The sequence below is a fragment of the Crocuta crocuta genome, unplaced genomic scaffold, assembly GCF_008692635.1.
Source record: "Crocuta crocuta isolate KB4526 unplaced genomic scaffold, BGI_CrCroc_1.0 scaffold24, whole genome shotgun sequence".
Taxonomy (NCBI): domain Eukaryota; kingdom Metazoa; phylum Chordata; class Mammalia; order Carnivora; family Hyaenidae; genus Crocuta; species Crocuta crocuta.
The window spans coordinates 4996668-5020718 of NW_027530974.1; the positions used below are offsets into that span (position 1 = coordinate 4996668).

Consider the following 24051-nt stretch of genomic DNA (forward strand, 5'->3'; position numbering starts at 1 on the left):
AATAAAGAATACCATCAGTGTCTCCAGAAGAATTGGGGAATTCCTGGAATAAAAAATGGATGAATGAAGTGTAGTTATCCATGTAATGGGCAGCTGTAGAAAGGCATTGGGAAGATCTCTATATACTGCTACAGAAGGATAAATACACATATGTGCTTACATTTTAAAATGTAGAGATAAGCCAAAAATTAACAAAGTTATTATCTAAAGTGTAGGAGGAAGGGTTGGGAGTTAGACTTTCTGAAGTATCTTTATTGTTTTGTAATTTGACTTTGAGATAACGTAAATGTTTTGTAAAGTTATAAAACAAAACTAAATAGAAATAAAAGACAAAGAAGTTTCTAAATAAATGAAGCGAAAATGAAACAAATGAACATGATTGTGTAGTAGATTAGTGAGTTAAACAAAGACAACTATTTCAAGTTACTATCTATCTATTTGTTTATTTATTTTTGTTTATGTTTGAGGAAGAAAAAGGAGGCAGAGTATGAGCGGGGGAGGGGCAGAAAGAGAAGGAGACCTAGAATCCAAAGCAGGCTCCAGGCTCTAAGCTGTCAGCACAGAGCCTGATGTAGGGCTCTAACTCATGGACTGTGAAATCATGACCTGAGCTGAAGTAAGATGCTTAACCAACTGAGCCACTCAGGTGCCCCTATTTATTTGTTTTTTTTGAGAGGGAGAGTGAGCAAGAGAGCACAAAAGAGAGTGCGCACCTGTGCGTGAGTTGGGGGTTGGCAGAGGAAGAATCTTAAGAAGACTCCATGCCCAATGCAGAGCCCCATGACTTGAGACTCAATCTCACCATGGGGAGATCATGAACTCAGCCGAAATCAAATGGACATTAAACCCACTGAAGCCACCCAGGTACCCCATATAACAAGTTACTTTATTAAAAAAAACCTTTTAAGTTCATTTCTTTTGAGAGAAAAAGAGTGTGCATGAGCAAGTAGAGGAGGGGCAGAGAGAAAGTGAATGAGAGAATTCCAAGCAGGCTCTGCACTGTCAGCACAGAGCCCTAGGCAGGGCTTGAACTCATAAACCTTGAGATCATGACCTGAGCTGAAATCAAGAGCCGGATGCTTAATGGACTGAGCTACCCAGGCGCCCCTCAAGTTACTTTCACTATATATCCGCAGTAGAATATAACATAAAGATAAGAAAAACTTGTAAAATAAAGAGAAAGTAAACTGTTTTAGTAAACATATTGGTGTTGATAATATTGATATTGTTGTTTTGAAATGAAATGTCATATTAATGACATTAGAAGCTAAGATTTGCAGGATAAGAGAAAAAATGCATAAGCAAAATCAAAGAAATGAAATTTGAAACCTCATATTTTAACTTCAAGCTACTTCTTACATAATACTCCTTTGCAAATCATTTTAGATTTAGTGCTATCTTTCCTCAATTGTTTTATTAATTATTTTTTAATCTGGAGGGAAAAGCATTCTTTTCTTTTTCCTTTTTTAGTGACTTGGCAGGTATGCTCTGACACTCAGCAAGGCTGCTGCCAGAAATCGGTATTGTAACTCCTGCTGCTGCAGACTAAGAGCTGGACTGATTTTGAATAAGAATGAAAGCATTAAAAAATATCTGACTTCCAAAAGAAAGTTTTCTTTAAAATCTTTGTAAAATGGCTACGAGACTGACTCATCCTTGGAAAGCATTATAACTGAGTGAGGTTCACAGGCTTGCTGGCCCTCCCAGCACCATCCATTTCTAGAGGTTCCCTATATGCCTGTGCATCCTCTCTTAATCTTACATGCACACAGGTGGCTCTGTAGCACAATGGATAGCGCATTGGACTTCTAATCTTACATGAAAACTTCTTTCTTTGACTCCACAGAAAGAAAAATGAATTGAATAAATAAAGAAATTTAATATATAAAATTATTAAATAATTCTTTTAATAGTGTAACTTAATCATGTCAAGGATAAAGTCAAAGAACTTGTCTGAAAGTGCTACCTAGAGCCTACTATGTAAATGTAGGTGTTTTGTAAAACAGCCTTGAAACTATATATTGACACGTGTTTGGTCAGATTGCATCAAGTTTAATTTGTTTTGTTTTTCATTTGAAAATGACTTCAGCATTGATTCATTCCATGATAACCACATTCTGCCATTAAGAAATGTATATCAATGTTGTATTACTGCAGAAATCTTAATGAGTATGAACTTTGGGATTCGGCAGCTTCTTCGTTTCTTCTCTGTCCATCCATGTCAGTTAAGGTATTTGTTTCTGATTAACAAATCCTTTCATGTTTTAAGCCATAAATTAGTTTCATAATGCTATTTTTGAGTATAATTTGTGTGAATTAAAAACATCTAGCTTTGGTAATAACTTTTCCAAGCTGACCTCACTCTAGCAAAATATTTTATTAGACTATGTACTTTTTCTGAAATATTTTAACACTTAACTTTTTTGTATTTTTGTCATTTGAAAGGTGATTAGTCTGTAATTAAGATGCAAATCTAAAACCGCTGTTAGTTTTGTAATTCAAAGTATAGGTATTTTTGTCCTATTATATCATCATTCCACCTGTAGCTGTTACCTAGAATCTTATTGATCTTCCAGCTACCATTCATTTCCTCAGAGTTCACAAATGATGAATGTGAAATTCAGTGAGTGCAGTTACTAAGCTTATTGGGGGAATGAATCCCATTTCACCAAAATTAAATTGTATTTGCACTAAAATGATGATACAAGTTGATGGCACACTCTGGAGTTGGAAGACTTCCTCACTTAAGACTCCAAAGTGGCTTATTCAGCTAAATTCTAGGTTACTATTTGTTCACCCACTGGAGAGTGTTATTTTTTTTTAATGTTGAAAGATGGACATTCTAACTACTGTCAAATATCTCTATTTTAGGAAGATATAACAAAAGAATTAAAAAATATGTATGAAGGGAGATACTGGTTATCTCTTCCTATATTTTTGTACTAATTCTTTTATGGCCTTCAAATACATTTTTGGAGGTTTGCTTTCACCATGATTTTTATCAACGAATATTATTAAGAGACTTTTTTTTCTATTTCTACTAGTCCCTGAAAGACTATGAAGTGTTTCAGAGCATACTATGATAATCAGGAATCTAATTCCATTATAATAAAATATCAAATAAAAGGAATTTAGAAAAAATAAGTTTAAGTTGAAAATATCACCAATAGCTCATGATGTATTTTCTCTTTAAAAACTACATTTTCAAGTTCTGTTCACTGAAAAGAACCAGAGGAAACAACCATAGCAGTATCAGTGAGCCCCCTGAACCTAGATTATGGTCTTTAAGTACCATTCCTTTCTCTTCCCTCTCCTTGCTAGAAGGTACTCATGTTCCTTAAGAGACGTGACACATTACAAATATGGGTTAGGAATTGTAGACCGGTTTGAAATATTTCCTCCTACCAGAATATAAAGAGGCTATTAAAGATTCTAGAAGTCATGACAAGGAATCAAAAATAAATTTGTTTTTTTCTGTATTTTTTTATAAAAATATTTTTTAACATTTATTTATTTTTGAGCAGAGAGAGATCACGAGCTGGGGAGGGGCAGAGAGAGAGGGAGACACAGAATCTGAAACAGGCTCCAGGCTCTGAGCTGTCAGCACAGAGCCTGATGCATGGCTCGAACTCATGGACCACCAGATCGTGACCTGAGCCTAAGTCGGATGCTTAACAGACTGGGCCACCCAGGCACCCTGGAATCAGAAATAAATTTGAAGGGGGTCTCACTGTCTAAGAAGAAGACAACTCAAATATCAAAAAGAAGTCATTGCAAAGGATTAAAACACAACAAATTTCAATATTCATAGATTTATAGTAATTTAAAAAATTCATTGGTTATTTTTGCAGGGTGCTATAAACCAACTGATTACTCTGATAACTTAGACATAAGTAAAGAGACACATATCTAAACTTCTTATATGAAAAATACCTCAAGGCAACAAAATAATTGATGTTAATAAATGCAGAAGGAATGGTAAGATTAGATATCACCATTTTTGCAATCGCTAATGAAATAATGAATGTAGGCTTTGTTAAAAGGCTACTGGGGAATTTCGTAATGAATGGATAAGACTGACAAAATCTGATCTTATTGATAAATCTAAATATCACTAAAAGAGGGACAACCAGACATTACATATCTCCTGATGGGATGTGTACATCATGACTTACATAGTATTCTTGGTCTACCTTCCCAACCCCCATCCCTGCCACAAAAAGAAAATGATTCTCTTGAAGATAAATCTGATTGAGCTTCAGATCAAACTAGCTGCTTAACAGAAAATACAGGGGCTATAGAAATGTTACATGACACCACGTGATAGCATAGGTATGGCAAAATCTTGATAATCATTGAATCTGGGATATATGTAAATAGATATTCACTATACTACTCTTTCTATTTTTGAATTTGTTTGAAAACTCTAAGAATAAAAACAAACCTTGCCAGAGAGCATAAAAGAAAACTTGAATAAATAAAAAACATTCAAAATGTTTCTAATTGACTATAAAGATTCAATATTGTAAAGATATAAATTCTATCCAAATTAGTTGATACAGTCAATGAAAATCTAACCAAAATTCCACTCAGATTTTTTTGAGAATTTGCATTTTAAAAGTTTATCTAAAAAGGCACTGTGAAAAAAATAACCAAAAAAATAAAATGTTGAAAATGAAGAAAAATGGGGGGACTTTTCTCATGGTAAACAGAACTTTGGCTCCAATTTATCCATTTGGGTATCCATGTCCTTTGCCATGTCATCCTTCTTTCTAAAGGTAGAACATCCCCCTTTTTAAAATACACACACACATATATATTTTTTATTAAAATTTTTTAACATTTATTTATTTTTTTTTGAAAGACAGAGACAGAGTATGAATTTGGGAGGGGCAGACAGAGAGGGAGACACAGAATCCAAAGCAGGCTTCAGGCTCTGAGCTGTTAGCACAGAGCCTGATGTAGGGTTCAAACCCGTGAACTGTGAGATCATGACCTGACCTAAAGTCAGAAGCTTAACTGAATGAGCCACCCAGCCACCACTAGAACATCCCCCTTTTGACCTTTGGGCTTACTTTGGCTAAAGAGGTGTTAGTGATACGGGTAGGGGTTTGAAATGTGCCTGCACACTTGAGCATATGGTTTTACATTTCTGCCATCACCATGAGAAAAACATGCCCTAGCAAGCCCACTAGTCACAAAAGGATGAGAGATATATGGAGCAGAGCATCTTGATAGCCTATGGTGAGGAGTGGGGACTTTCTGGCTATTCTCACCTGAAGCAGAGGTGGCCAGTTCAGCCCAGCCCAACCATAGACAAGTCCCAGATCCATGAGAGAAAATGCTTGCTGTTGTAGACCAGTGACATTTTCTGGTCTACATTTAAAACTTGTTGCAATCTTTTTTTAAAGTTTATTTTATTTATTTTGAGAGGGAAAAAGCACATGTGTGTACATGAGTGGGGAAGGGCAGAGAGAGAGGGATAGAGAGAGAATCCCAAGCAGGCTCTGTTCTGTCAGCATGGAGCTCCACGCAAGGCTTGTAAACCATGAGATCATGACTTGAGCCGAAACCAAGAGTAGGGTGGCTAACAATAATCTGAACCACCCAGATGCCTCTTTCTGGTTCTGTCTTATATAGCATTCATATATATATGTGTGTGCATATATATGTATGTGTATATATATATACACATACATATATGTGTGTGCATATATATGTATGTGTATATATAGAGAGAGAGAGAGAGAGAGCGAGAAAGAACATTACTATGCATTATTATGATTACTAAAGCAAAGCTATAATGAAAACTGATTTTGACACATTAGTAGAAAAACATGCATAGAGCTAGATGTATATCAGATCTTAGTAGATGATAAACATGACATTAAAACCAACAGGTGATGATACATCTGATCAATAAATGATATTTTAACAACTGGCTATTCCTGTGGGGAAAAAATTTCAGTTAGATCTTTTTTCTCCCACTAACACAAAATTTGTTGATAGATTTAAAAGATTCATGTACATCTCTTCCTGCCTTCCCTTAACTCACCTAAATTGTCCCAGATACAAACAGGTCAAGAAATGCAATACTCAATCAATAAATGTATTTGAAAAAGTTCAACTTCACTAATAATTAGAGATATACGAACTAAACCATGAGATATCAAAGTTATGCCATATTTTGCCTATCATATATGCAAATATTAAAACAAATGATATCTGGTGTCAATGAAGGTATGAAGACAAGGATATTCTCTTGTAGTGTGGCTGTATTATAAACTACAGCAGCCTTTTAAAAGAGTAGTTTGGTTGTATCCACACAAATTTAAAATGTGAATTGACTTTGACCAAGCAATCCCATTTCTATGTATTTATTCTACATAAATACATTTGTTTAATATCTATATTAAATATACAGCATGGTATGCTATAGTGAAAATGCGAAGGAATCTAAGTATTTGTAAGCAGAAGACCAAATCAATTATGGTGCAACCACACCCAACAGTTACTAAAAAGAAGATGTATGTATTGATACAGAAAACTTTCCAAGATATATTATGCAAGGTAGTAAAGTATACAGTAACATGCATAAACAATTCCATTTGTGTTTAAGAAAAATTCAAACTCTATAGAAATATATACGGACATTAATTGTAAAACTATTGCAAAGTATCCAGAACAATACACACAGTTAAAGTTGGGGTTTCTATGGATCAGAGGGTAGATGAGAAGGAAAGTTTACATTTTACCATATATATGACTACATGTGTATATTTGAAAAGGACAGCGGATTCAATTAATTGTCAATTCAAATTAAAACCATTCGAAAATGCATTAAATATATGGAAATACACCAGGTGTTAACAGTGGTTGTGATTTATAGATTTCTGAGTTCCTTTTATGCTTTCATTATTTTAATTTCTATAAGGCTTTCATCATCAGAAAAGAGTTCGTTTTGAAACTTTAAAATTTTTTTAAAGTGTGGGGTATCTGGGTGACCCATTTGGTTGAGTATCCAACTTTGGCTCAGGTCATTATCTCGTGGTTTGTGAGTTTGAGCCCCACTTTGGGCTTGCTACTGCCAGTGCAGAGCCTACTTCAGATCCTCTGTCCCCCTCTTTGCCCCTCCCTGCTTGCACTCTCAAAAATAAATCAACACTTTTAAGAAGTTTTTAAATAGTTTTAAATGTTGCATTTAAGTGAAGCTAGTTAATAAGATGTTAAGTTCAGCTTTCAAGTATCAATTTTCCTTTTTTTTTTTAAGATTTTTTTTTAATTTTTTTTTAAATTTATTTCTAGGAGAGCGAGAGAGACAGCGTGAGCAGGGGAGGGTCAGAGAGAGAGGGAGTCACAGACTGAAACAGGCTCCAGGCTCTGAGCTGGCAGTCAGCACAGAGCCCGACGCGGGGCCCGAACCCACGAACCGCGAGATCATGACCTAAGCGAAAGTCGGACGCTTAACCGACTAAGCCACCCAGGCGCCCCTCCTTCTTATTAAATATAATCACATAACTACCCTTTTTCCTCTTTTAGGTGTCCCTGCACCCTTTTCTTTCCAGCACAAGTTAGTTTAAGCCTTGTTCCCTCAGTTTCCTGTGGATGCTGCAGTTAACATCCATCCATGTGGTGATTATTCTGTGATTTAGTTATAATTGAAAATGTATGTTTTTAGTATTTACCATGTGCCAGGAACTTTCTGAGTGTGCTATAGAAACCAATGAACTCATTAAAACTCGTAACATCTCGGAGAGGGAGGCACTATGTTTTCCTCATTTTATAGATGAGGAAACTAAGGAGGAGATAAAGTAAAGTGTCTTTCCCAAGGTCTCAGTGCTGGTAAGAGGTGAAGTCAGGACTTGAATACCAAGCTGTCACCCAGGTAGACTGTGACTCTTAAGTCCAAGGCATCGGGTCTCTACCACAGCACAGAGTGCCAGGGAACGTGGCACAATGAATTCATCCTGCAAGACTGGGAGGTGGGAATGGATATCTGGAGCTTAGTGAGCGAGAGAAGAAGAAAGTGAAGGATTTACTTTTGGGCTTTGGGTTATTATTGATGGGCACTTATAAATTTAAATGGCAAACTATGAATAACGAGGAGTTCTGAGCTCAAGTCTAGGCCACCCTTTTCCTTCCAGCAGGTGAATTAAATCTCACCTCACAACTGGCAGGCATAATCATGAATCCATAGCAAGGCAAGGAAGTCAAATGGGAAGCCTTGATTTTAATTTTAAATTTATTTATGATTTTAAAAGAAGATTGAGGGTGGAAAGCGGTGCTTTCTTTCCCCCATTTTTATTCAGTTCTGTCACTTTAAAAGATAGATGTCCAAAGCTAGGATAAAAAAAAAATTACATGACCATGGAAACTCCAAAAATCTCCCTATATTTGATAGGCTAACAAAAATAGGAAAACTTAATCATTTGCTTCTGGAGATTTCTGTTGTTGTTGTTGTTGTTTTTGGTGTTATATTTCCCTTTTTTTTTTATTTTTGGTATGCTTCAGAGACATAGGAAGTTTTACTAGATCCTAGAGTGAAAATTGTTTCTCCACCTTAGTAAAATAGAGGATACTATTAAGAGTAAAAACAGTGACAAATAACCCACTGTTCTAGAAACCCATCTGAACTGTTAGAAAGCATGTGTGTGTGTTTGTTTGTATATAAGTGTAGGGAGTGAGAGTTGTATCTCCCAAATCCACAAGAATAGGTCGGAGGAGGTAGGTCTAAATAGTTCATGGAGGTAGCAACAGCACCAAGGACTTACTGACAACTTCTTGATCCTAAGTGATCTCTGGCAAATAAAACTCAAGAGGAAAACAGATTTCACATGGCATCACTGGTGAATGTGACATGATACCTCCATCTGCTATACCCATAGCTCTGCCATCAGAACAGACCTTCAACATGTCTTGTGAATAACCACCTTTCCAGGGTGACTAACATGAAGCAAGTAGTAAAGAAGAACGATGTCATTTATTTTACTATTCCTCTGGTGAGACTAATGGAGTAATAAAAAAAAACAACAACAACAACACCGTGGACTGAGATACTTTGGGATTCACTTATAGGGCTGATTTCAGGCCCCCTTTGAAATTACCACTCACCTCCCCATTCCCAGAGAAAGTAGGAATTTATAACAAACAGGTAAAAATGAATCCTGAGCCTATTGATTTTAGTATCTGTGTAAGTTCTTTTGGAGAAGGAGGGCTATTCATCACTGCCTGGGCTGAAAATTTCCTTTTGCTTATTTATATGCTATTTTAAAGTTAAAGCAAGTCCCATTTCCAAAGTCATTAAAGTCAAGCTCCGAAAAGTGTTTCTGATCCTTTGGAAGAAATAATAGCTTAGTCCCTTCAAAAGGGCAAAATGTGTCACCTTTTTAGAGAAGAGAGAAATTTTAAGTGAGGAATTAGGAATAACTTTTACTTGCCTCCTCTTTCTATAAAAGCTGAGCATCACTAAAGAAAGAGGGAAGACATGTTGGGTGAGTGCAATCACTTCAAGGGACTGGCTTCATCTGCAAAGCAAATGTGACTCTGGGTTGGCATCATCATGATACCTTTTCCATCTCAAAGTAGATCAGAAGGGGTGGTGAACTCCAGCATGCTGTGTTCTATAGGCATGTTAAGGAATCACTTCCTGTATTGGAAGTCAGGAAATGGTAGAGCACATAAAAGAATGGCATTTCCAGAGTCTGTGCTTTTGTTTTTCTTCCCATAGAAGAGTCCAAAGCCATTGTCTTCCTAAACTACAGCCAGTTTCAAGGCCCACCTTTGCACCCCTTAATTCTGAAATGAAATGAATCCATGAAACACAGGCAAGTCGTTCCTCAACAATTGGGTCCATTTCATTCCTTGCAAACATGTTGCATTACATTACAGCTCAGACCAGCTTGGGAAGTTTATTTGATTCGTGCCAATTTGCTAGTTTTGCTGGTTAAGGACTTTTCAAGCACTTAAATATCTTCAGAAGATAGACTATTATTCATAAAGCAATTCTACAAAGAAAGTGTCAGAGATTCGTTACTTAGCACATATCCTCAAAGGGGGTCCGTGCCCTTGTTGGCATGCTTACTTTTTTTTTATTTTTTGCAAAGAAAACTGTCGTTTGATCTTATAGCTATCAACCTGGTTTTATTTTTATTTATTTATTTATTTATTTTTAACAGCAGGACTTTCCAGTGTTGAACATCATAGAAGCTTCCCAGCTGGCACTGACTTCTTGTTACCCAAGATGGGATACCAGTGGTTCTGGTTTTCAAAATAAAAAAGCTTATCCTGACCGAATCAGAATATCAAAGTTCTGGCCCCAAGCTTGTTTCCTAATTTTCTATAGGACCTTGAGAAATTTATCTAACACCACAGAGTCTGTTTTCTCTCTCGAAGTGTGAGGCTCATAATTCTCTCCCTTACTCCCAGAGTGTTGGTTATCAATTCAATTCAGCACATATTCATTGAGCATGAACTTGGTGCCTAGCACCATGGCAGGCTGAATGAGAGAAGAATCCTGTTTTCTGAAATACACGAGGCAGAGAGATACCCGTTTTGAATGTTCTTTGAAGAGTATAAACAACTACACACAGAAAGACTAGCAGATGCTTGTGATTCTGGATTAGACCCTCTTGACTCTGCTCCTTCCAAAAGCATCTCATAAACAGCTTTGGACTTGATTCTGGGGTCATCTGAATGTCATTGTAAAGATGTGTACTGCAAATCCCCTTCTGATCGCAATGCCATACAGAATAATACTCACTCGGTGGAAAAAGGTTGAATGAGCCTCTGATGTTTCAAACACATGCAAGATATGCTATTTTATTAAATAGAAGTTTTAAATAAATAAAAGCTTAAAAATTTCACATAAGCTTTAATAAAACTCCATAAAGAGCCAAATTAACCAACTATCTGATTGCTTTTTTATGCAGATACTATCATAAGGGCTGGGGAGGGCACAAAGATAAGCCACTGACCCATCTCTTCCCATCCTCTGACTAGGCCAAGTGCCCTTTATATGATTTGTTGTGCCATGACTTATTTTAGCATTTTTCACAATTGTAATTCATGTTTACTAGTAATAAGTTTCTGAAATCTTTGTGGAAGCTATATGATGTCAAAGATTGTCTTTTTCACTGCCTTTTACCAGTGCCTAATTCAACATTGACCCTTAATATTTGTGGATGAATAAATAATATTGTACTACCCATGAGTACTTCTGTTATCATGGGGAAAGATATACCATCAGTATTTGTGGATTGATGGATGAATGGATCTAGTCTGGAGACCCTGAGCACAAGGGTCTCCGAATAAAAGGGTGTTGCTCATTGTTACTCTAGGAATACCAGATCTGGTCGATTATTCCATTCTGTACTGAAGGGCCTAAAAGACTGTGTATAATTACAAAGCAAATAGTGTAAAAAGGAATGTCATGATAAAATACAAGCTGGTCATATTTATTTAATGTTTATTAAAGGTATCCAGATATTAGAAAATTATTGATTTCTTTACATCAAATTTAATTGATTTTATGTTTAAAGCAAAATATAAAAGTCATATTGAATAAAAAGTCAGAAATACCAGATGCTAATTTGATGTCAGATGCTAAGAGAGAGAGAGAAAGAGAGATACATACACTTGTGCCCACAAATTCACTCCCACACACACCACATACGTTTTTGACTTTTTTCAAGATGGTAAGGTGTGAGATTACATTTACAACTTATCTGATGGTAGGTGCAGTGAACCTAAAAAAGCATTTACTTAGAATTATTATATCAATGCAGTAAACTTTTATTAAACATTAGGTATGTACGAGGCACTGTGCTAGGTGCTGGGACAAGGCTGAATGAGGTAAGGGAAAACCAGCAGTGACTAAGAGAAGAAAGAGTCTCTGGAAATGACTGGCTTCGAACCAAACAGAACAATCATGTTGGTATGGGACATCTAAATCTTTCAGAACATGCTATCTGGCACTAATGCTAGACTACCAATCTGGAACATCTTGAATTTAAATAAGGAAATACATTCCATAATCCAGAGCACCTGAGCCGTTATAAAAATAAGATGAATTCACAATAAAGGCCCAACTCATTCCTGCTGCCTTTGTGGGTACAGTTTTCTCTCCAACAGCCTGGAGTAAGGTTCCCTCATGGAATGGATCTGAAGCCTGGTTAGCACTATTTAAAAAAAAAACAAAAAAAACAACTGACCAATAATTCTTCCTGCATCCATTCCTGCCCTCACTAGTGTGGTATTGTTATTGATCCCCATTAATGATTTAGTGATTAAGGAGGATAAATTGCCTATGAATGCAAAGCAAGCTGAAGGGCCCCCCAGGAACCCAGCTGAACATTCTTCTATCATTAAGTACTATATGTGCCTGTATAATTTTCAACCCAGTGTCCTAAGTCACTTTGGGACCTCACTTCCACATCAAATGTGCTGTGTTTTCAGCATCTTGCTCACCTTGCTCTTTTTGTCAACTTCTGATTTTCTCTTTTCTTATCTTTTCCACTTAGGCAATGGCTCTCTTTTAACCTACTACCCAATTACCAGACCATATCCCTGTGAGTCCCTGGTTATGTATTAGCACATGCAAGCAGAGAACTGGGTGGTTGTCAGGCTACAGTGCATTTGTTTGTGCATGGGGTCCATTACACAGATTCCCTTTTTGGATTTTATGCCTTAGCTTCTGGGCTGGGAAAACTACCCAGTGACTGATGTGAGGAGTGATGTCTTTATCCCATTCCATAAACATTCCCTTGGAGATCTCTGTGAGTATTAATATAAGAAGGTAAAAGGGTTTTTATCTTAAAAACTGGCACCAGTTTACTGGAAGGAATGGTCTTGGAAAAGTGTGTAACCCCCAAAAGTCTCATTGTTGGTGGAGCCCAAAAACCAAAAAATTTAAAAGCCTGCTGAGCTGCTCTGCATGAGAGAAGAAAGATAATCTGCTCCCAAGAGAGGATGTGAGAGGAGTTTGGAAGCAAGGAGGAATGGGAGGGGAAAGAGAAGAGGCAGCGAGGTGGGGAGAGACTGGGATTGGGCTTGGGGAGGAGTTGGTGAAATTTTAAGCAGTGTAAGTATGCTCTCCTACATTTTGTCATTATTGTTTTGTGATTGTTCTGTAAACTCGTGGTTCTCTACGTTGTGGTCCCTGCCCAGAAGCACCAGCATTCACTGCGAATTGGTTAGAAATGCAATTCTCAAGCCCCACGAGACGACCTTCAATTCTGTGGGTGCTGCACAGAAATGCTTTGACTTGCCCTCTAGGACATTCTGATAGGCTCCAAGTTTGAGAAGTGGTCAGTCTTCCCTCCTCTCACCCTCCACACCAAACTGCAGCCAATGTGTAGGCACATAGAACTATGTGAACTTTTCTAATGTTTCAGAGGCAGCACAGCTGTTGGCCCTGGGAGAAACTGGATTCTGGGAGGTGGAGATGCCCATGAGGATACCCCCAAGTAATTTGCAGACATGTTTGGATATTCACAGGCCAAGGAACTAGGGCAACTGTGGTGGTTTTCTCTGTGTTCTGGGGAGCAGGGAGGATCCACCTGTCTTGTCCCTGGAATAAGCCCACTTCCCACCTCCAAACTCTCAGGCCTTTTCTATCAAGCCTCCAACATTCCCCTTCTTGATTCTGGTTCTCAGCAGATGACTTTGCTTTTCACATCACTGGGAAAAAGAGACTCACAAAATGGGAACAACCTCATCCTCCTTCCACTGAATCTAGAAAAGCTGCACACTTCACCCATATTCCACATCGTTCTTATCACAGTGGAGGGCAGACAGCTCCACCTATCGAGGGCTGTTCACCTGTTCCCTGGCTCCCACCCATTCAAGGATTTCATTCCTTAAGTCAGTGCTTCTCAAACTTGGCTTTAAAAATCACCTGCGGGGGTGCAGGGGTGCCTGGGTGGTTCAGTCCATTAAGTGTCTGACTCTTAATTTCGGCCCAGGTCATGATTTCATAGTTTGTCAGATCAAGCCCCACATTAGGCTCTGTGCTGACAGGAGCGTGCCTTCTTGGAATTCTCTCCCTCCTTCCCCTCTCTGCCCCTCTCCCCTTCATGTTCATCTCATTCTTTCTCAAAATAAGAAAATAAACTAAAAAAAAATTAAAATCACCTGCAGACCTTTTTAAGAACCCTAAAGCCCATGTTACATGTAGACCAATCAGGAAGTCTGAGACATCTCCAGATGATTCCAATATGCAGCCAAGGTTGTGGACCACTATCCTCTCTCTGGGAAGTAAACTCATTTTTTGCTGGTTTGTCTCCATCTCCAGAAAGTTATGCCTACTTTATCCCATCCTTAAAAAATTCTTCATTGGCCTTCATATCACAACCTCTGTTTTGCAGAAAGTCTTCTTGCATAACATGGCAACATCTGCTATCTCCACTTTGTCACCTCCCATTGCACTTTAGCCAGTGTCCATCTCTCTGGCTTCTGTCCCCATCACTGTGGTAAAGCAATCTTTCCAAGTTCCCCATATTTCCACAATATATGGAAACTTTCTGTCCTTATTTTATTTGAATCATCAGCAGTATTGCAAAGAAGCAATTGCTATCTTCTCAAATTAATCAATTATCTGGTTCTGTGACACCATGCTCTTCTGATGCCCTTTAACCCCACTGGCTACTCCTTCTCAGTTTCCTTCTCCTTTGTCTAGGCTCTAATTGTGGATGATACTAAATCCATGTTTGTTCTTTCTTTAAATTTCCCTGCTAGCTCTTGATGGTGCCCATATTTACACACCGAGCTCACCCATTTCCTTGGAACTCTAGATTCACTTATTCAAGTGCCTACTTGATGTTTTCACTTGGATATTCCACAGATATAACCAAATTAACATTTCTAAATGTAATTCTTAGTTTCACCCCTAGATCTTCCTCTCCACTTCCCTCAGTCTTCCCGGCTCTGAAAATGTCACCACCGCCAATCTAGCTGGTCAGATACCAGCCACCTAGAGTTATTCTTGACTTCTCCCTTTTTGTAACCTCTCATGATCAGCCCTTCAATAATTCCTGTTCTAAATCTAAAGTAGATCTCCAACCCATCTCTTCCTCCTCATCTCCACTGCCACCACCATAGTCCAGTCCATCCATCATCATCTCTGTCCTGGGCCACAGCTTCCAAACTAATCTGTCTAGTTTTATTCTCACCTTCTTCCAATCAGTGATACCTAGGGAAAGTCCCTTCCTTTTCTGTAATGAAGCATCAAGTGCTGGGACCATATTATCTCTGGACTAGGTGACACCTTCTGAACAGGGAAACCTGGAAGCTGCTCACCAAGGATACAACTGAAGACCAAGGCAGTGATCAGGTAGTAGAAAGTTGTTGAGACTCCTCAATGATTCTCCTATAAACTCCATATGTCATGCAACATGACTAACTGTTTTTATCTCTGGAAAACTGGCAGCATAAGTTGAAATGCATGTAGATACATACCCCCTGATACACAGGTGCTATAATCCAGGAAAGCTACAAACACACAAATTTGGGGTAAATCATAGCATTTTCTAAACTCCTTAGGGTGCTGGATAGTGACATGAAGTTATATGATTTTCTTTTTGTAATGCAAAGAAAGCCAATATCAAATTCTTAGTTTATTTGTTTTGTAAATATAAATTTTTAAAATACATTTATTTTACAATTGGCCATCTCACACGTACTCCTCCATTTCAGTCTCCTTTGCTAATTCCTTTGCTATGAGAACCCCCAAATGCTTGTGTTCTTTAGGGCTTGATGTTATATCTCCTTTCCTCCCTGTATTTTCTCCCTATGTTCAGATTTACATCTCCCAGATTTACGTCTCTGATTCTCATCTCCAGATTCACATATCAGAATACTTGTCATTTCTGCTTGGGTATTTACAGTTATGTCCAACTCAACATTTTCAAAATCTTAGTTTGCTCTATGTCTCCACTCCCCTCATCTCTGTAAATGGCACCATGTCCCCTCCATCATAGAATGTTTTATATCTGCTTGACTAGATTACTGTAAACAGGAGTGCATTTTTGAACAGCACATGGCCCCATTAACATCTCCTATTACCGTCAACCTTGGGCATCTGTCTCAGATAGGATTATCAGGGAGGGACAAGATGATGAGGGTGGTGAGTGGGGAGTATAGGATTAGCTCAATGCCATCTGCCAACACTACTGGAACTGAGAAGCCAAAGAAAAGGGCAGTAGGATCCAGATTTATGTTATATATGAGTAGACAGCATTGTTGTTCACTTATTATCTACTTGTAAATGCAGCTTAACACTGATTCAAATGCAACTCTCACAAACAATAGTAATTCAAAATCAGCAAAAAATATATACTCATTTGGGAAAACACTGAAGAGCAATACACATGAAGTAAGATGATGTGAAACATCTTCTGTCCTGTATGAGCTCTTATAAGTTTCATTACCTTATTTCTTAAGATTTAAAAGTGTGCTCTCTCCCATTAATGTACTCTCTCCCATTAATGCTGTTGCAGTGTTTGCTTTTGCCTATGGAACTGAAAATCAGCTCCATACCAAGTATAAAGCAAGGGGCAGATATAGAAGGGCGGAGATGGTGATGGGGGGAAAATACTGTGTGTGACTAAGTTTTTAAATGGAATTGGGAGAAATACTTGGACTTGACTTATTTTATTTGAATATAAATGAATTAAGCTTCTGTAACAGACAAAAAAGAAGACTCCAAATAGCAGTAGAGATTAAGTTGTATTATATTAAAGTTACATGTTTGTACATCCATCGTTATGGCTTATGAAATTTGCACCCACTCTGCATATACACAAATTTATGGGATTCTTTTAACATTCAGGCTTTTTGTTCTTGAATTAGGAAGAGAGAGAAGTTAGTTTTACCATAGGCAGGATCAACTTTATCCTATTTTTTCTGAAGCCAGATTATATAGATACTAATAGTTTTGAAAGTCAAGTTTAATAAGCTCATTTTGTTTACAGAGTAATAGCATACACACAGAAGTAACACCATCAACACATTGCTCCACAATTTAACTAACTGTGCAACTTCAAGCATTCCTCAATTATTTCCTGGAATAAATGTGTAGCAGCATTAACTTCATATACACAGGTTTTGCCCTCATATACATTAAGGACAAACTTCATGGTTGTTCCTGTCTTTCAACCATGCGAAACAGTGTGTGTAGCAAAGGGACATATCTTGTAGAATAATTCTGCTATCCTTTCAAAAAGAGATGCATTAGAAAAATATGAGCTATTTTTTTTTTTTATGAGAAAAGTGCTTGTCCCTTACCTTCACACCAAGGATTGAAGAGAATGTACGTGTCTGTTTCTGGGTTTCGGGTGGTGCGAAGAATGCCGTAGGGGGTCCAGACAGCAACATACATGCGGAATTTCCCCACAATGCACTCCGGAGAAGATTGGATGGACAGCCGGACAGACCTGTCCTCTCTCATGAGAACTTTGGCCCCCCACTTGCCTTTCTGAAGCTCTGAGACGACAGGAACTGGGATGTAGGTTCCCTTGTTCTCCTGAGGGTAACGACCTGTGGGAAGAAGAATCGTTGAGATGATTTCACAAACCATTTTTGTTCTGACTCTGTCATCTTATGGCTTAAGGCTAAAATAATTAATTAGACTTGAAATCAAGACTTGGGTATGAATTTCATTTCTGCTACCAAGTTACTATTTGACATTAGTTGATTTTCTGAACTTCTTCGTCATGTCTAGATTAAGAAAAGGAATAATGATAATTACAGGAATTTTTGTTAGTTAATGAATTAAAATAATATGTAGCAATAGTAATCTGGGATGCAAAAATATAACAGAGCTTACACAGTGCTGTGAAGTTACCATTCCCTGAAATGCTGCCCTCTAAAAAGTCAGAATTGCTCTTTTAGGGGGATAGGCAATTTTTTTGGGTTTGTTATATTTGTTATATTACCTATAATATTATAAGATTATATTTATAGGTTGCATATGTAAACATTTTCACATTCAACTGAAACATGTGTTTATTGCCAATCTCATTAAATGATTTAGGCTTATGTCATGGGCAGGAATTCAGGCTCCAGAAGCAAATTATCTAGATTTGAATCTTGGCTCTGCTACTTTCTTATCCTGGAAATTTCTGGCAAATTACTTGGCCTTTACAAATCCCTATTTCCTTCTCTGTTTCTTCATCAGTACATGAGGATAACAATGTTACCTGAGGATGAAATAAAATAACACATGTATGATGCTATGCCCATAATTTCTCATGCATAACAAATCTCCGCTGTTATTTCAATAGAAGATTAAGTATCAGGGCATTTTTACCATATTTTGAGTCTTATCACACTTTATAAGTTATCTCAGGATAAATCTTATTAGTCTTTATTGCTGTCATTTTAGACCAAATTATTATTTTATAGTGTTAACCTCAAAACTAAATTTCACAATGGGGTCCTGAAAAACATGAAGGTGAAAGCATTTTTAAACTTTTTAGCTTATAGTTTAATTTATAGTTTAGTTTACAAGATAATACAAGATAATCAAGTGTATAGATATTTTAAACTGGAGCAGATCTTTCATTTACAAACTTTTCCAAAATGTATTAGATATTTAATTATTCATGACTTGAAGAAAAATACAAATCAGGCTAATAACTCTGCAATTAGTTTTTGTTTGCAAGCAGAAGAATCTTTAAGAGAAAAACTTACTTTGTTTTATAGAAAACATGCAGAGGATTCTACATTAAAATGAACAAAACCAATGCTTCAGTTGGGCGCGTCCAATTACTGAGGTCTTAAAGGATTCTTTGGTAGGCATATTGTCAAAAACAGCATTCTAAGGAAGTGGTTGCATAAATTAACTGCAGTGTAATCTTCTGAGATACTTAATCTTAATGAAAATAATAATTTACACAGTGCAAGCCAGGGAGAAAGATTAGAACTCCAGTGCTTTGCTATGTGTTAGGGGTATCAGTTAATCACCACTCAGGATGAATATTACCACAAATCCAATAAAGTCTTAAAAACGGTTTGCTGCCAAGGTGCAACAGTGTCAAGGTGGTGTTCTTGGGAATATACAGAGTTTAGTCTGTGGGAATCCTGCACATAAATCCTGCCAGAGCTGTATTTCCTATGTATGCTCCTCTTTGTGCCTTTTCAAACAGGGTGGGGGGTGATGCTGAGGCTGCCTTTTTCTCTGGAGGAACTGTTGCTCCCTGGAGCCCCCATCACCACTGAAGTGTAGACATCAAAGGCTATCTCACCAGCTAAGTGGAACCATAATTCATTCATTACAGGGGCTCCTGGCAGCTGTTGTCACCAAATACTGGCTTGGATTTAGAATACACAGTATTAAATACCATACAAGCTTGGTAAAAATAAATTTTCAGAGATAAAATCCATGTGATAACGACAGGCTTAGATTTTATTAAAAAAAAAACAAAAAACAAAACGATAAAAGGAACTTTAAAATGCATTACATAAGAATGGTCCTTTAGGAGTAGCAATGAAGTAGGTGAGTGTCTCTGAAACCATGTGCTGTGTGCTGTGAGCCTCAACTGTGCACTAAGATCTACTTCTGGTAGGAACATTGAAATAAGTAAGACAATCACTATTTCCATTATTACAGTTGAAATTATGATTTCAAAGACTCATATTAATTTTGTAAGGTTTATTTTTTTTGACAGAGAGAGAGAGAGCACACTGTGCATGTGAGTGGGGGAGGGTCAGAGAGACAGAGAGAGAGGGAGAGAGAGAATCCCAAGCAGAGTCCACACTGTCAGCACAGAGCCCAATGCGGGGCTCAAACTCATGAAGGCAAGACCATGACTCCAGCTGAAATTGAGAGTTGGATGCTTAACTGACTGAGCCACCCAGGTGCCCTAAGTCTCATTAAAGTTCACCTATCAAATTCATGGCATTAAAAAAAAGTAAAGAAAAAGAAGAGCCATGTTTATTCATTTTGGCTTTGAATGCAGTCACAACCTAATCTAAAGCCTAGTTTGTTTGAACACTTTTCATTTATGCAACCATATCACTTACCATGTGCTAGACATTATTCTAAGTGCTAGGAATACAACAGTGAACAAAACAGACTCCTGTGCTCTTGGAGCTTGCAGTCTATGGAAAAAGCCAAAGCTTGTGTTGTTTATTACATGCATGTTACTGCTTTATTCCTTATATCAAACTATGAGAAGAAAATTACAATCATCATCCTAATTTGACAAATCAAGAAACTAATACACAGGGGCATTAAACAATTTGTCCAAGGTGATGTGGTAAGTAGCGGGGCTGAGGTCTAAACCCAATTGGTCTGGCTAGAGAGCCTGGGGGTTTAACCACTAGGCTGTATGGCAGTTGTATGTGTACAAACTGCTTTGGAGTTGGTGAGAACTATGTTCAGATTCTGACTCCACAATTAACCACAGGTGCCCCTTTGGGCAAATTCCTTAATTGTTTGAGCCTCCATGTCCTTGTCTCTGCAGTTCTGGAAATGGAAAGAAAATAGATTTTTACAACATAATGAAAGCTTTACACTTAGCGCACTCAGGAGACATTTATTGTTTGTGTTTAAACATAACAGTTACCAGAAAGTAAAGCTAGAAGGAATAAGAAGTGATTCCCACCCTCCTGCCTTGTCTAGTTCTAAATATGAAGAAATATAAGTGTTCCAGAGAAAGCCAGTAACTTTTGTGGAGGGAAGTGTTGTGGCCACGAGGAGAACAATGCAGCTGGCTTAAACCCTCACTGTATGATCATGACGCTTGTTGTCTCTCATTTGTTCTGTAAAATGGGATAATAGTGGTCATCATTTGTGATGGGGAAGGCAGCTCAATAAATGGCAGTTGTTATATTTTCCTCCATTGCCTCAGGCTTTCTGATTCCTATAAGTGATCCTTCCTCCTCTACGGGAGCTAGAAGCCAGGATGGGTTCACTGACAGTCAACCTATAGAATCTAAATCTACTTTCAAAGGCCAGTTCATTCCTGAGTCAAACACATTGAGCTGAGTAATTTTTCTTTCAGGAGAACACATACAGCTTACTCCCACAATCAATTTTAAAAAAGTAGTATCATTCATTATGAACCAAAAAGTCTTAATAATTCCAGAATCATCATATGAGAATCATCTGAACCCTGTCCCTCACTCCTAACTCGTTATTTTCCAAATCATTTATCGTCACTGTCATTTTCATTCATTCATGCCTTAAGCAGGAACTGGCAAGAGATGGTCTACAGGTTAAAGGTAGCTTACTTCCTATTTGTTTTTGTTTTTTTTTTAAAATTTTTTTTAATGTTTTATTTATTTCTAGGAGAGAGAGAGAGACAGCGTGAGCAGGGGAGGGCCAGAGAGAGAGGGTGTCACAGACTGAAACAGGCTCCAGGCTCCGAGCTGGCAGTCAGCACAGAGCCCGACGCGGGGCTCGAACCCACGAACCGCGAGATCATGACCTAAGCGAAAGTCGGACGCTTAACCGACTAAGCCACCCAGGCGCCCCGCTTACTTCCTATTTGTATAAATAAAGTTTCATTGCCACATTCTCACCCATTTGAGTATTAGCGTGCTAAAACAGTAGAGTTGAGTAGCTGTGACAGGGACCATATGGTCTGTAAAGCCTGAAATATTTACTATCTGGCCTTTACAGTAAACAGTTGCCAACCTGTGCCTTAGAGAATTTTACATTTTGTTTATTTAAGGGGTGATTTACAATATACAGTCAGTGTCTAAGACTGGGCCTAAAAAGAAAAAAAAATATCACCTAGTTTTTCCTTCCAAAGAGAAATATGTCACTAAATGAATAACAAGAATCTGAACTACTATTAGGCGAACATTTAGTTTCCTTAAGGCCCCTAGTTGAATTCCTCACAGTCTAGGAGGATGTTGAAGACATAGGAAGCTGGTTGTGATTTTTTATTGATTTCACAGACATAGGTAAAATGTCCAGTTTTATTACTGTACCAGTTATTTAGGATTGTCAAGGCAGTTTATATAGAGATGAAAATAAAGATTTATTTCCTGGCGTCCTTTCTTGCAAGAGGATTTTTGCAGATGGGAAACTGAGGCTCCATGAGGTTGTCACATGGAAGACATCCATATAACTAGGAGGAGGTAGATATGGGGCTCAGACCAAGATCTTTGCACCGTGAAACCCATTCTCTTTTCTCTGAATCATGCTGCCTACACGGAGCTAAGGGGAGGATCCTGAAGGCATTACAAAATAATAATAATAGCGGCAATGCATCACTACTGCTCATCAGTTGTGACAAATGTACCATATTAATGTACCATGTTAATACAAAGGAAAATTAGATGCAGTTTTTATAGGAACTGTTTGTACTATCCTCATAATTCTTCTTTAAACCCAAGAGTATTCTAAAATAAACTGCTTAAAAACAAAGATGAAGGAAAAAAGAAGAATGAATTGGAACATCTGAAGAGATATGAGGTCAAAGGACAGTGAGGGAGTACCCCATGGTGGAGAGGAGCGGCGTGAGACTGAAGCGTGGATCCAAGGGCGCCACAACCAACCGATCATCTGAAAGAAGACTCGCTTGCAGAGAGGGGCTGTGGGCTACAATGGACTTGGGTTAGTGGTGTCAGTGACTGACGGGAAAAGGGAAAAAGGGTAAACAACACTGGTGATATGGTCAGGCCAGGCGACAGCTGACTGGTTTATGGAACCAAATCTGGAACAGGTAGTCATCCCAAAGAAAGGAAAAGAGGCCAGGTTCACAGACGTTTCCTACTCACTGTATGGGAAAGCTGATTATTAATGTGAGACTTGACATGTCAATAGTACCGCAGGGTCTTGTCGGCTGCTCTATACAACATGTTTAATTCTGAATGTAATGATTTCAATGACAGCTCTGGGGGAGAATTTTCTATGATTGAGTTGTGAGTGAAGAAGTTGTGACAGAGTACTATTTCATTTCACTAAATAGCCCTTCTCACCCCCAGGAGGTAGCATGTTTAAGACACCACAATCAGGCTACACTCTAGAACATCTATCCATCAACATTCATGACTACCCGTCAACTATCCTTGGCTAAATCTGGATGTGAACCTCAGCCTTACACAGATGATCACCATACACACATTTGTTGAAAGTGTGTAATGCTCGGAGAATTGGTCCTCCCTCCCACTCCAAATTGTGTGACTTCTGTGTTGAAAAATACCGAGAAAAAAAAATAGAAGCAGGAAATATAATATCACAGAAAGGATTCTCATTGTGCTTTTAATAACGTAATCTTAGGGGAGCGCCTGGGTGGCTCAGTCGGTTGAGCATCTGGCTTCGGCTCAGGTCATGATCTCATAGTTTCTGGGTTCGAGCCCCGCATTGGGCTCTGTGCTGACAGTTAGCTCAGAGCTTGAAGCCTGTTTCAGATTCTGTATCTCCCTCTCTCTCTGACCCTCCCCTGATCATGCTGTCTATCTCTCTCTCTCTCTCTCTCTCTCTCTCTCTCAGAAATAAATAAAAAGCATTTAAAATTTTTTAAAAAATAACATAATCTCTGGAATTAGACTACCAACCATGAAAAATACAATTACCGATTACATTTTTTTATACTTATCTAAAATTGGTGCCATCTTCCCAACTGATCTAGAAATTAACACACGCTCTTAGTTCAAGTGCTTGTTTTCATTTGTAAATTGTTTTAGAGGCCACAGCAATACTATTTGTAAGGCAAAATTCACTTGAACCATATGCTTACATTCAAACCTCCCTTTGTCTTCTTTAAATTCACTCTGGGGAGAATACAGAGAGATGCACCTACCTTAACAACCCCATCCTGGAGCCAGGAGGAAGAGGGTGAACATATTTAGTCCCTTAAGATTTCATTTTTTACTCACAGTGGCTTTTTGGGTCTGAGTTTTTTGTCATATTTGTGTCATTCACATAAAAGACAAAGAGAAATCCACCTCCAGCTCAGACTCAGCCCTATGTGTCCTTGGGGAAAAATTTGCTCTCAACTAGTCATTGCATAGACCCAAGAACCCCCTTCATACAAAGCACTGCATAGGTACAACTCCATGGAGGAACGAGTTACTTTTTTTTTTTATGTTTTATTTTTT

The 24051-nt window shown here is 38.0% G+C and overlaps 1 protein-coding gene across 1 annotated transcript in view; it reads right to left on the reverse strand.

Annotated features, from left to right (window-relative positions):
• F13A1 (coagulation factor XIII A chain) overlaps positions 1 to 24051 on the reverse strand; it is a 162749-nt gene that overhangs the window by 91652 nt on the left and 47046 nt on the right. The window contains exon 4 of the mRNA XM_077770057.1: positions 17281 to 17532. Within this exon, the coding sequence (XP_077626183.1) occupies positions 17281 to 17532 (252 nt within the window). The remainder of the gene's footprint in view (positions 1 to 17280; positions 17533 to 24051) is intronic.